The sequence below is a fragment of the Branchiostoma floridae genome, chromosome 19 (assembly GCF_000003815.2).
Source record: "Branchiostoma floridae strain S238N-H82 chromosome 19, Bfl_VNyyK, whole genome shotgun sequence".
Lineage (NCBI taxonomy): Eukaryota > Metazoa > Chordata > Leptocardii > Amphioxiformes > Branchiostomatidae > Branchiostoma > Branchiostoma floridae.
In genome coordinates, this window is record NC_049997.1 from 9,392,976 (window position 1) to 9,406,280 (window position 13,305).

General features: G+C 42.5%; 1 protein-coding gene across 35 annotated transcripts in view; it reads right to left on the reverse strand.

Annotated features, from left to right (window-relative positions):
• Window positions 1-894: 894 nt before the first annotated feature.
• The window catches only part of LOC118406389 (nexilin-like), a 34,184-nt gene continuing 21,773 nt past the window's right edge, over window positions 895-13,305 (reverse strand). For 18 of the 35 annotated variants that reach the window (XM_035806402.1, XM_035806391.1, XM_035806401.1 and 15 more), the window contains 16 exons: window positions 12,929-13,141; window positions 12,187-12,384; window positions 11,560-11,775; window positions 10,887-11,099; window positions 10,221-10,421; window positions 9,127-9,546; window positions 8,781-8,878; window positions 8,449-8,578; window positions 7,984-8,094; window positions 6,977-7,105; window positions 6,615-6,740; window positions 5,178-5,362; window positions 4,427-4,647; window positions 3,774-3,782; window positions 2,706-3,365; window positions 895-1,195 (listed from right to left, as the gene is read on the reverse strand). In XM_035806402.1, coding sequence (XP_035662295.1) covers window positions 1,035-1,195; window positions 2,706-3,365; window positions 3,774-3,782; window positions 4,427-4,647; window positions 5,178-5,362; window positions 6,615-6,740; window positions 6,977-7,105; window positions 7,984-8,094; window positions 8,449-8,578; window positions 8,781-8,878; window positions 9,127-9,546; window positions 10,221-10,421; window positions 10,887-11,099; window positions 11,560-11,775; window positions 12,187-12,384; window positions 12,929-13,141 — 3,291 coding nt within the window. In that variant the 3' untranslated portion in view covers window positions 895-1,034. Of the gene's footprint in view, window positions 1,196-1,820; window positions 1,867-2,705; window positions 3,366-3,773; window positions 3,783-4,426; window positions 4,648-5,177; window positions 5,363-6,614; window positions 6,741-6,976; window positions 7,106-7,983; window positions 8,095-8,448; window positions 8,579-8,780; window positions 8,879-9,126; window positions 9,547-10,220; window positions 10,422-10,886; window positions 11,100-11,559; window positions 11,776-12,186; window positions 12,385-12,928; window positions 13,142-13,305 lie in introns of all 35 variants that reach the window. The other 17 variants (XM_035806395.1, XM_035806386.1, XM_035806379.1 and 14 more) reach the window with 17 other exon arrangements.

Consider the following 13,305-nt stretch of genomic DNA (forward strand, 5'->3'; position numbering starts at 1 on the left):
CATTTGATTTTACTGTACTGCATATGGGTCAAGAGCGCCCCAAGTAAATGGTCGTTGAACTACACCCACGAGGCAAAGTCAGTTCGCTAACCTGCAGTAATCTGAGATAACCGCATTGTGTCTCTACTGACAATACGTGTTGGATTGACATGTACTACTGAGTACAGCGTAATGTAACATACACGTAAAACAAACAAACAAACACGCAAAGAAGACTCGTCAAAATCGAACAACGATAGCATTTATTGAGCCATTGACTTTCAGAGGAAAGCGTCAAGTAGGAAAGGACTCTTGCAAATTCTCTTTTAACAATTGCTTTTAACTGAACTAACATCATGCCTTTTATATCTTCCTTTGGCATATCTTCCAACGCTCGTCTTGCCATGCAAGACTTCTTCATTGGAACCAAAATCCAAGCTCACCTTCCAAGTAATTTTGCAACACTATTAATATTATAAATCAAATAAAGAACACACGATGAAATAATGCATAATGGCAGTCTATAGTAATTCAAATACATGTCGATGGTTTTCTTACATACTTACTGCAACAAACAAAAAGTACTAATATTATGTAACAATAATGTAGGTATGAAAAACATTGCATAACTGCCCAAGCAGTGGGTGGTTTCTATCCATTGATACTCTTAATTTCTTTGGAATACTACAATATAACAAATGTCTTTGAAAGCTATTCTCAGATATCGACAATGTGTAGAATAAAGTGAGTTGTGCAATGTATTCAAGATCATACTTTATAGTATATTCTATAAAACACGTTTATCATCAAGTCTCAGTATCGTGACGGCTTCTTGGCTTCATGCCTCCTCGTAAACAAGAGCTCGCAGACTCATCGTCCGATCGAATCGCGCCTAATGTGAAGGGGGTATAAAGGATTGTTGTTGTTTTTACGTTGTAAAGAATCCATTCTGATTACAACCTACGATTGAACAACGTGACCACATCTAAACATTGTCAATAATTATTGATGTGATTCTTGACATCATAAAAAAACTATTCACAAAGGCAATGCCCTTAGTTACCATTCTCAGCTGTTTTTACCGGAGGTTTGTTTTCTTTCTCGTTGCTGTGAGCGGTCTGATTGTCGTCAGCTTTGTCTCCGTTGCAGGTCTTCTCTTCTTTGATTTTTGTGGCAACTGGTTCGGACGGCTTCGTAGTGTCATCGTCAGACCCACCTATGGATAAAAATTAAGTCGGGAATAAGATAATATCAAAGCATGTTCAGAGGGGGGCATGGTCAATGTTTTCAGTACTACTTTTGATCCAATCATGCCCATTTTATTTTGTAGCAATATTCCACCGAGTTGCTGCGACTTTGTATGTAACTGATAACAGGTGCCCAGATGTGGCGTCATAAACGGCACATACGCAAGATATGGTAATTTCTAATTGCTCCAAACAAGAGCGGATTCATAGAAAATCACTTTCAAACTCAACAAGACTTCCCTGTTCTCGATATACATAATGGACATATGACCATAGAAAGACATAATATCATACCATAAGGGAAATGTATAAGGTAAAACGCGGTTTGAAGTGCTCATGCACAGTGTGATGCACTGTGGGTAATTCTGTATGTATTACCAGGGGTCTTCAACTTTGACATACTACCCACAGTGCATCGTACTGAGCATGCGCACTTCAACCCGCGAGCTAGCTTATTGGCAGGAGTCTGTAAACCTTCGACTTGGGAGAATAACCAGAATACAAACAGGGCCATGTAAGGGGGAAACGGAGTAAATAATCGAAGTTGCGTGCCAGGAAGATAATTGAAAGAAGAAGAGAGAAGAACAGGCTTACAGGATCGGAAAGGTCTAGTTGTGGAGTTTCAGGGATTTTTACCGAGCTGTGAAAATAAGGGAGACAGTGAGATATACATGGCAAACAACTTATAAAGAAGATAAAGATAGGTACATTGTTGTGTCAATTGTGATATATGTATATCTGTCTATCACTAACATAAAGGAGGTTAATCTTTTTTAACCTCCTTGCTAACATTAACAGTAGTGTAAACTGCTCGTACTGTTCGTACATGTTACAGAAACGACCTACAAAATACAACGTGCTATTGGCTTTCCCCCAAAGAGGAAGAAATGAAAACATATATTGGAGTAGTTAACGTTGTGTAAACCAATCTCTTTATCAGATATGTTATTTTCTTGGCTTTTTTGTTAATTGAAAGTTTAACACACTTACAATGATGTATTTAAATATTCATAGACTACCGTGTATATACTGAAGTGTTACCGTGTATATACTGAACAACTGAGGAAAACTAACTTTTCTTTAAGCATCTCATACCAAGAAAGGACTTCGTGAAAAGTTCAGTAGGATGACAACGGCGAAGGCTTTACCTACGAATGTTATGTTATGACTATCATGTTAAATTCTTGTGATAGTTAACTTTCTACCATTTTAGATAATTTCTTCTTTAGAGAAACAACGGTCATTACATATTGATTAGATTTTTATAATCTCCAAGCAGATCCTACGATGGCATAAGATAGTACCAAACTGGCCAAGGAGTGTAGTCAACCAAGAGGTGTATATTTGCCATGTAGGCAAACACACTCCGAGGCCAGCTTCACTCCTCTACCAGCTTTTGATACTATCGTATGCTACGGTAGGATCTTCTTGGAGATTAAGATATTTCATATGGTCTCCTATCTTACGGCTGAGGCTCACCCTTGGTCGGAGGTGGCCATTGTTTACGCGCTGCCCCGGGCTGAGGCTCGGTCGGTCGGTGCTCTCCCTGCGACTGGGGCGCCTTGGCCGGGCCGGTTGGGGCAGGAGCGGGCTTTCCACCCACGTAAAGCTTCTGAACGGGGACTTTAACTGTCGGGGAGGGCGGTTTTCCGTTTCCGGCCATCTTTTGGGCTAACTTCTGCTTGGCTAGCTGTTGAGCCGTCAGAGGCTTGCCGCCGTATTTCAACTCCCATGCACTGGCCGCGGCCGATTTCTCCGTCTTTGACGAAGTCACTTCAGAAGTAGTCTTGGTCACGACTTTCTCAGTTGTAGTAGAAGACGACTTCTTAATGAAATGACCACCGGAGGTGGTGGATGTTATTTTTTCTGACTTAGAAACGACTTGTTCTTTGACCACGGCCTCCGATTTACCTGGAGGAATCTCTGCTTGTTTTTGTTGGACATGGACTTGTTTTTGTTGAGCGATAGGTTGCTTAGGTTGGACAGTGACTGACTTTGTTTGGACAGTCTGCTTGACTTGGACATTTCCTGGTTGTTGTTTAACAATGGTGCTTTTCTTAGCAGACGCTTTAGGTTGGGCCGACCGGGGAGGCTCGACAGTTTGCTTGATGTACGAAGACTCTGCTCTGTGCCCCTTGCCTACACACAGTTATAACATGGTGGTAGTGTGAAGTAGTTTGGAGAGGCAGGCGTGATGTGACATGCCTGCAGTCTCAAACTGGGTGTCTCGTGGCGACGGGGGAGGGGGGGTACACATGCACACACATGACACAAGACAGGGAATAAAAACCATCAATAGAATATGTAACATACCGAGAGAATAATAACATCATCTCGAATAATTGAACGTTGACTGAACAACGTGGTGTGGTGCATGCAAGACGTATATATCTTAAACAGATTTGAATGGGGGTGACAGGGTTAGTTTGCCCGTAAATAACGCTACGGATTGCTGATGATATTTTCGCCAAAGCATGTTTGACAGTCAGCTGATTTTGAGGCCTATTTCAGTGTTTGAATGGAGGTAGTACGCAGGGGTATACTTACAGATCCTTCCTATACAGCCAGCCGTGAGGTGTGAACGCAAACCGCCGTGCGTGTGGAAAAGGGCACAATGAACGACAGGATAAGCAAATAGCCAAATGAAATCGGTGATGAGTGGAAGGATGAATGATTGAGTGAAGAGAAGAAGGCGACAGAGAGAGTTGTAAGAGGAGCCGCAGAGAGAGCACAGACACGAGACGTGAGACTAGATACTAAGCCACAAGCTGGATGTGATTAGCCCGGACTAATGTTGTTACCGCCTGCTCCTTTTCTAGTCTAATTATTTGGTCAAAATGACCGAGGTTTTACACCGCAATCCGCGGTCAATTCGACATAAACCATAATGTAACGTGAAAGATAACAATGTGATAAAAATCAAACACGTCGAGTTTATAAGCTATAGTAAATATGGATATAAGACATAAATGGCAAAGAGGTTGCCCTTCGATTGATTGATGAGTTCGATCAATTTCTTCACTTGTATTGACGATATTAGAAGGCATATAAAGCGGTATTGTACACTTGCATGAATACGGAATCGGTAGATGAAAAGTCTATCATACCTTCTGGATGTAATACACGATACCATTAGAGGAAGGACTCCTCAAGAAGAAGTTTCGAAAAATGGCCGGCGGAAACTACAAAGAGAACGTTACCTTCTATGATGAGCAGGGCGCTACAGAGCGCCATGCCGGAGGTGTTGACGGCCTTACACATGTACTCCCCCTCGTCCTCCGGGAAGGTCTCCGGCAGCTCCAGCACCACGCCGTGGTCACCCTCAAACTTGTACCGGTAGTCCTGGTTGTTGGGCAGCCGCTTTCCGTTCAGGTACCACGTCACATCCGGTTTGGGTCGGCCGATCACCTTGGCCTCGAACCTAGGAAATAAGGACAAACCAAGACCTTTGGCATCACAATTCTTACAAACAACTTAAGAGTAAGAGATGAATTGGCTTTGCGTAACTGTGCTATGAACATTTTATATATTCATCTTCTTCCACTCTCCGGGTAAAGTTGTCCATTTTTTACAAATGCCTGACCAATGAAAAATATCAAGATCGTTACTGTGACGTCAGCAATGGGTCAAAGGTTGGTGGAAGTCGATATCGCCCCCCGTCACGACTGGGAGGCTGGTGACGTCACGCGCGCATAAAACCACGTGTCCTGGGCGATTGGGTCAAACAGGTGGAAAAAAACTGGCCGAGTCAATCGAAAATTCCGGTGAATCCATTTTAGTCGGAGAACAGTTCATTGTTCAGGTCATGCATTTGATAACTGCCATTGGGTCATACAGGTGAAGAAAACTGACCGACTCAGTCGAAAATAACAGTGAGCCCATTTTTTTTGCTTGTCGGATAACAGTTCTCGAATTTGAGAACTGCCTAGAATCATGAAGTTGATATCATACCTGACGGGGTCTCCATCGAAGATCGTCATGTTCTCGAAGTTCTTGACGAACTTGGGCGCCAGGTTTTCGCTGGTGGCGGACAGAGGCTCGTCCTCGTCGGAGTCTTCCACGTCGGACGCCTCCCCCCGGGCGAACCGCTCCATGTACTCCCGTTCACGAGCCTCCTCCTCCTGCTTCAACTCCTCCTACGGGCCGAGGGGGTAGGGTACTCCTTGAGTTTGAGTTTATTCAGATCCACAGATAGCTTAGCAATATACAAGCACATTGTAGCTACTCTTCCTGTGGTCCTGATGATGGGGCTGTTTTTGACGGAGGTGTTCGAATTAGAGTACGGGGTTCCACCTTGTTCTATTTGTTCGATATACGTTCGATTGGGATCGGTCCATTGGACAAAACTACATGCACAGGAACATAACATAATATAGAATTGTAGTTAGCTATTAATATGATACCCTATATTCATTAAAGAATGATTCTCATAGGCCTCAACCGCGGGTAAATTTTTTAAAGCTCTACTTAGGCCAACGTCATCTGTGGAAACGAAAAATAGAAATGTATACGTAGAATATGCACAAATTATGCCCACGACTTTTCTCTTTACGTCTTGTGTCTTTTGGTGCCTTTTATATCATAATTTTCGTTCCCGAAAGCTGCCCGGCCGGGCCCCGGTTTGTTTTTTTGTTTGTTTGTTTGTTTGTTTGTTTGTTTGTTTGAACCTTTGTTTATTCATGAGAAGCTCAAATCGGCCAGCAGGCCGCTTTTCATTGAGGTCATGATGGAGGTCAGGGTCATATAAAATATAATACAGGTTTGACGTAGGCCTTAACTCTCGGCTGAGATGTTTGACAAGAATTAACTAAGCTTTAGATTATCATAATGCAAATGTATTGAATCACAATGCTGAACAGATATCAAACGGTCTAGAATCACACTCTCTTAGATTTGCGGACAGTTGTCACCAAACATCTAAAGTTATTACTGTGAAAGTTAAAGAAGCTTAAAGTTTGTTATGTACTCACAGCTCGGCGCTTGTGGGAATACAACAGAAAAAATACAATTAGAAAGAAGACATAAAAAAGTGTTGTTAAATACAGCGGTAGAGTGAGTGATGTCATATAGAAGAAAGTGTTGTTGGCACTCAATTTAGTAATCAGAAATTATTTTATCGTTGTTTTAAACAGTTCAGAAGAAAGAAGAGCAGGAATATCACGTTATAAGAAACACGACACAGGCCAAATACAGGTTGTTTCTTTCGAGGTAGATAATTTCGTATGTGTTCTCCTTATTAATGATGTGAAATGTAAGTTTAACTCAAACTTTCTGATAGAGAAAATTAAGCAATGCTGTCTTTTCCGAGTTATGTTACCAGAAAGTGGTGTTTTGTGCCAGAAAAGGGTTGGACAACTTTCCTGTGTAAGCGGAAATGACATCACTCACCGTTCCTGTGACGTCACCCCCACCCACCTCCTTCCTGCGCGCCTCGTCAATCTCACGCTGTTCCAGCATCAGCCGCTTCCGCTTTTCCTCCTCAATGCGCCTGCGCCGCTCCTGCTCCTCATAGCTCTGTAAAACGTATTTAAGTTACCAAATAGCGATAATAACAATGGAAAGTTTTCGTGCTTGTGCTAGTGTGTGTCTATACCATCCAATTATGATTCAGAGATATGGCAATCAGCAGCACAATCTCTGAAAATAGTCAGAAGAACCAGAATCGATTCCAAAATACCCTTACATTGCATTACATGTCAACCGTAACTATGGCAATCTTTAACTCTTTCTCTAAGAGTGAGTTAACAAACCTCGAGATTCTCGAACCGTGAGAACAGTGCCCGTGTTCTCTGTTTCCTGGCAACCTTGTCCTCCTCAGTCTCCGCCGCTTTGGGCTCCTCCTCCTCCTCCTGAGCCTCCTCGGCAGCCTCTTCCTCCATCTGGTAAAGATAAACAAGTTAAAACTCATGGCAAGTATCAGAATAAACACTTCGGATGACTTGCGATAGGGCAAGGAAAGAGAAGAGATGCAGCAATAGTGACAGAACAATGTGACAAACGTGAAACACACAAATAGAGCAAAACAACAATTAATGCAGTACAGTGAAAACAGATAGCCATGAGTGGTTCGTTTCCGTCTCCAACTTGATATTCCTACACGTTTAGAATAGGGCGTTTTTTTAGGTTTGAAGATGATGCGATTTAAAATACATTTTACTTCGTGAGACCAAATTGGACTCTGTTGTTCTATTGATTATGGATAAGAATATTCTCTTTAATTTCTAAACAGGCACAAAAGAATCAAAATAGGACGGAAACGATAGTGAGAATTTCTAAAAAGCCGCAAAAAGAATCTGAATAAGATTGAAACGGTAGTAAGTAGAAGAAAGGGACAGAGGAAAGTACAATAGCGGGTACATGTAGAAATGTTAACGTGAACATATCACGAGATGTACGAAAATGATGGCGATAGTTATTGTATTAAGTATGGTATGAACAAATTCGGTTAGTGTTACAGATGATGATGAGGTCTAGGAATGGAATGGAAACATGAAGCGTTTACTAGTAGTAATCTCCAAGCAGATCCTACGGTACCGTGAGATAGTATTAAAACCGGCCAAAGGGAGTCAGATGGACATACACATTCCTAGGCCGGCTTTACTCCTCCGTCAGCGTTTGATACAATCTTATGCGCATACTACCGTAGGATCTGCTTGGAGATTATACCAGTAGAAACATGGGCGCACGGCGCCACCTAGTGAGTTGAATTGTATCTACAGGAGGAGGATAGGAAGGGAGGGGAAACGAAAGAACACACCCCGACCATTTTCTCAGTTCTCTCCAGCTCCCTGGCGAGCATCTCCCGGTCCATCTCCAGGCGGCGAGCTCTCTCCTCTTCCACCTTACGGAGACGTTCCTCCTCTGCAACCTTCAAGAAACAAAACAATCTTTCTTAGAACCATGCTTCATAAACGGACTCTTTCAACGGGGAAATGAAAGGTAGCAGACTTTATTGTCTTATCCAAACTGCTACGCACCTATCGCTGTCCCACAGAAAGAAACAACAATACTGAGGACCGCTGCATTGTGAACTTGTGTATTGGAAATTACAAACACACGTACACAGATAGACTGGCAATTAGACAATCCAAAAACAACATAGTAACTGCTCTCAAATGTTCTAACACACACTTAACTCCCATGTGAAATAACTTATAATGGAAATTGACATTCCTGTTATCTATAAAGTCTTCTTTCTCTTTCTAAAACATGATCTACATACCTTGTCGATATTTTGGAATTTCTCGAAGAGCGCACTGGCACGCTTGTTCTTGCCAGCCTCCTTGACATCTGTGGCCTTCAGTCTGCGCTGTTCCTCCTCTTCTTCCTTCTTCTTCTGCATAAGGGCGAATCTGAAATATGAAGGGTAACGGTGGAACATCGACGATTCAAATTGCGGAGCAACCACTACGAATCGTCTTTAAGTCATGTTAAGTTTAAGAAACTGCTCAACCTTGCAAAGACAACCGGTATAACTTGTTCTAAAAGTTTATAATGATAATTCGACCATGTTTCTTCTTTTGCAAGCTGAACCCTTCGGAGTGTTTTACGAACCTTTCTTTTACGCTGAGGCGAGGCCCAGATTCCTCGGGTGTAGATTCGACCGGCTCTTCTCCCTCCTGGTCTCCTCCCTCCTCCGCGGCAGCAGCCTCCTATCAAAACCACGCATGAAAAGAGCTCAAACAACAAGTTTATCACTATCTATATATCTGTTCTTTTTCGTTTGTTTTTCTGTAAGCAATTTTATGACTTGGGTTTTTTTTAAATGTTTCTTATATGTTGCTGACAAAAGGAGAAGATGATGAAAAGGAGAGAAGTTGCATTAAGAAGTTCATAGAATGAAGATCGAGTCAAGAAGAGTTTTAAGAGAGAAGAAGAGAAGACAGGGACGCCAGTTCACCTCTGCCTCAAGTCTGGCCCTTTCCTCCTCCAGACGTTGCCTATCCTCCTCCAGTTTTCTCTTTCTTTCTTCCTCCGCCTCCCGTCTGGCTTCTTCCTCCTTCTGTCTGGCCAGCTCCTCAAAACTGATCGTCAGTTTTCCTGGCTTCGGCGCCTTCTCAGCGCCTGCGTCGTTTTCTTGGTCCTCTGAACTCTTTTTCTGAAGTTCTTCAAACTTATTCTTAAGTTTCCCTGGTTTGACTTTCTCCCTTGGCGTGCCGTCGTCTTCGGAAACTCCGGATTCTTTCTTCTTTTGAAGTTCGGTGAATTTGTTCTTGAGCTTTCCAAGGGACACCTTGGGAGAGGTGGCGTCCTCTATGGATTCTTTGAGCGCCTCTGCCTCTTTTTCCTCGGCACGCTGCTCCGCTAGCTGCTCCTGCTCCTACGTCAACAGGGAGTCGAGGACGTCAAAATATGCCAACTCAGTATAGAGGAATGTTTGTACACACATTACATATATATGACACATTTTCTGCATCATCATCCAACATCATCAAGCCTTAACACGCTCATGACGCACTCGCATACTCATGGACTGATATTTTGTCATCGCTATGCGAATTACAGTTCATTCATCATTCATGCTGGTTTACGTTTTAATATCATACATCACACCTTAAGCTACTCAATTCCTTTTTGTGTTCCTTCAACATTGCCCATAAAATAAAAAAAGTCCTTGCACCACGTCGCATAACTTCAATGTACTTCTCATTGACATCAGAAGCCTGAACATCTGACAGGTCGATTCCACTTCATGCGTTCCTGCCGTTTCCACAAGTCGATCAACAAGGCTGTATTGAGCATCACGGCAGGCATGTGCATCCATTCCAGAGAGATAAATGCATAGAAAATACATTGTTTCCTTTAACTATGGCAGATTTCTAGAATCTGGAATGTAAAACCTCTTGTAATCGTTCCTGCCGTTTCCACAAGTCAATCAACAAGGCTGTATTGAGCATCACGTCAGGCATGGGAATCCATTCCATAAATATTCATTACGAGAAAATTCCTTGTTGTGTTTAACTATGGCAGATTTCTAGAACTAGAATATAAAACCTCTCGTAATCTTTCCGCCTCTCTCTCAAGCTCCGCGCGGTCGAATTCTAATCTACTTTTTCGGAGCTCCTCTGCTTTTCTTCTGTCCTCCTCCTCTTTTCTCTGACGTAGCGTGACGTAGTCGGCCTTAAGTTTACCGGGCGCTCTTCTCTCTCGCTTAGTCTCGCGAGTTTCGGCGAGACTTTCCTCTGGGGATGCTTCCTGGTGTGGACAGGTTAGCTTCGTCACTTTGTGCGTTATGTCACGCGAAGGAAAAAGCGCCTTCGGTGGAACAGTTTTCCGTATTTTTACTACGTGTAATGTCTTGCTTCCAAACGACACATTTTTGCAGCTCGCCTATCAAAGAGAACAAGGATAAAAGCCATATGCGACGGCTCTCATGTCATTAACATAATCTTTCACGTCAATAAATCTTACGCTTAAAGCAGAACCATTATCAACATATGTCAGAGTTCTTCCCCCCCTTGTTTCGAAGTTATTCTTTCTATAACTGATAGCTATATCATCAAGGCCAGAGCACATCTTATCTTTTCGTCAGTTCACTTTTATCCAAGCACCCTGTCCCTGTCTACGTATCTTGCCCCCACCCTTTCAAAAATACAAACATGCCATTGATTTAGTCATATTTGACCGTTTCCGGTTCAAAGACATCATAATCTGGCCGACCTCATACTCAGCTTCTCTCTTGGCGGCTTCTTCTGCCAAGATCTTCTTCTCTTCCTCGAGTCTGCGCAGACGCTCTTCCTCTGCCTTTTTGCGAGCCTCTTCCTCCTTCTGACGCTGCATCACTTCGAATTTCCCGCGCAGACTCCCCCTTTTTGGTGGTGGTATGTCCTCCTTGACTTCCGGTTTATCCTCAGCCTCTTCCTCATTGGCCTGCTGAGAAATTAGTCAAGCCAATCAGAAAAGCTCTAGGTTATGACCTATGCCCTACTTGCTAATGTGTCGTGTATGTATGTGCAAACACATGCATCTGTTTCATGAAGAAAGGCTGTATGTGATTCCATGTCAGAGAGCCAAGCTGCCAAGGCAAACGTCGTGATCATGAGATGCATAGCAGCAGACAGATGACGATACGTTTTAACTTTCAGCAACAAGGAAAAAGAGAAATGGTCAGATGCAAAGCAAGCTTTGTCTTACTATATACTATTATGAATCTAACGGTACATACGCATCACACATTATAATGAAGGCGCCAAAACTTGACACAGGCGCAAACTTTGTAGTCTATAAGGTCTAGGACTATTCCCTCGTATGCAAACAATTGCAAAGAGGTAGTAGGTGGCATGCTCAAAAGACGCGTATACGTAGCACAAGACCGTCCTCAAGTATAATTCACCGAAGCTGACTCTTGCTGTGCTTGATTTTCAAGCTCGCGCTCTTGTGCCAATCTGTCGGCTTCCAGTCTCCGGAGCCTCTCCTCCTCAGCTTTCCGCCGACCCTCCTCCTCTCGCACCTTCCTGAGCTCTTCAAACCGACCTTTGACACTGCCCATGGGTTTTTCGGGCTCGCCACTCAAATCCTCTAACGAACCCGCGAGCTCGTCTTCTTCTTCCTACGTGTGAGATGAGTACAGGAAGAAAGATGCAAACATATGGTGGTGTTATGGTTGGTTATGGTTATGTGAACATATGCCAGGGGTTTGGGAAAAACATGAAACAAATTCGTAGACAAATTTACGCAAACAATGGCATAAAAACATAAAAGGAGGGTGATATGAAAGGGGACCAGGATGATCAACAGTAAAAAGAAACAGCAAAACAAAAAGGGGGGTTATCAAGCAAAGACTCAAATTGAGGGGTAAATAAGATGAAAAATTTCTTGATTTTTTTCCAAATCCTCATAAATGCATGCAATTCCACAACCTTAAGCCAAAGCCAAACTTAATAATATAACCAAAAAAACTTTCATGCTTTACATAAAAAAAGCAAAATAATTTCTGTGAAAAAGGACAGATGACGAAAACCTCTTTTTTCCTATTCCTCTCTTTCTCTCGCTCCTGCATCATTTTGTCGAACTCAAGTCGACTCAACTGGAGTTCCTGTGCTTTTCTTTGTGTCTCCTCTGTGCTGTTTTTGATTTGGTGGAGTCTATCTTTGACACTTGGGACGGGTTCACTTATGTCAAGGGGGGTCCCTTCAGAGGGACTGTCATCATTGTCATCCTGATGATTGATGGGATGGGGGACAGGAAAAAGGAAGTACGCTATGTTAACTACAACGTTCAGAAAAACATAAAGAAGACATAACAAATGTAGTTATCTTAAAAATGCCAAGAAAAAGTGCACTGCAATATTATGAGCATGAATTAAGTTTAGTTATATCAGCTTAAGTTAAGTATTAAGCTGTAACCGCTACTGTTACTGCTCATAAAGCACTTTTGAGAGAAGACAAACAAACAAAAAGACTACACACTTCAAACATTACATTACTGGGATAGAGGAAGACAAACAGCATAGATCACATCACACTCAAGTTTTGAAGGAACATGTGTCGAGACAAACACATCTTGGGAGAGGTTATTGTCTTAAGACTCTTACTTCATTATTTTAAGGTGGTTATGCACAGTTAAAATTCTCAAATGATTAAACCAAAGAGTAGTTGTGTCAACATAACATCGTGGATCTTTTCAGGCTGCCTTCAAAACTTGAGGTTGTTCGGAAGATGATGCGATCGCGAAATGTGGAGAAAAGAAGCAGATGTGATTACATCGCAAGGCACCTCATCCTTTTCTTTGCGTTCTTTCTCTCTCTCTTGCGCTATTTTGTCGAGTTCAAGTCGGCTGAGGCGGATTTCTTGTGTTTTTCTTCTTTCGGCCTCTTCTCTCTTTTTCCTCATCTCCTCGAATCGGTTCTTGACGTCGAGTTTTCGGGGTTTCGTCGTTTCGTTGGTCTCGTTTACTTCGTTTTCTTCCTCATTATCCTGCGCAGATGTGGGACAACGATGTAGTCATGTGATTATGTTTGGAATTTTCTGCGAGGAACTCTTGCATTGCTGCGCTAATATCAAGCCTAAGTTACTGTAAAAAAAGCTCGCAGCCACTGCTACGGATGGAACATCTAAAAAGGGAGAGCAGAGTTTTATGT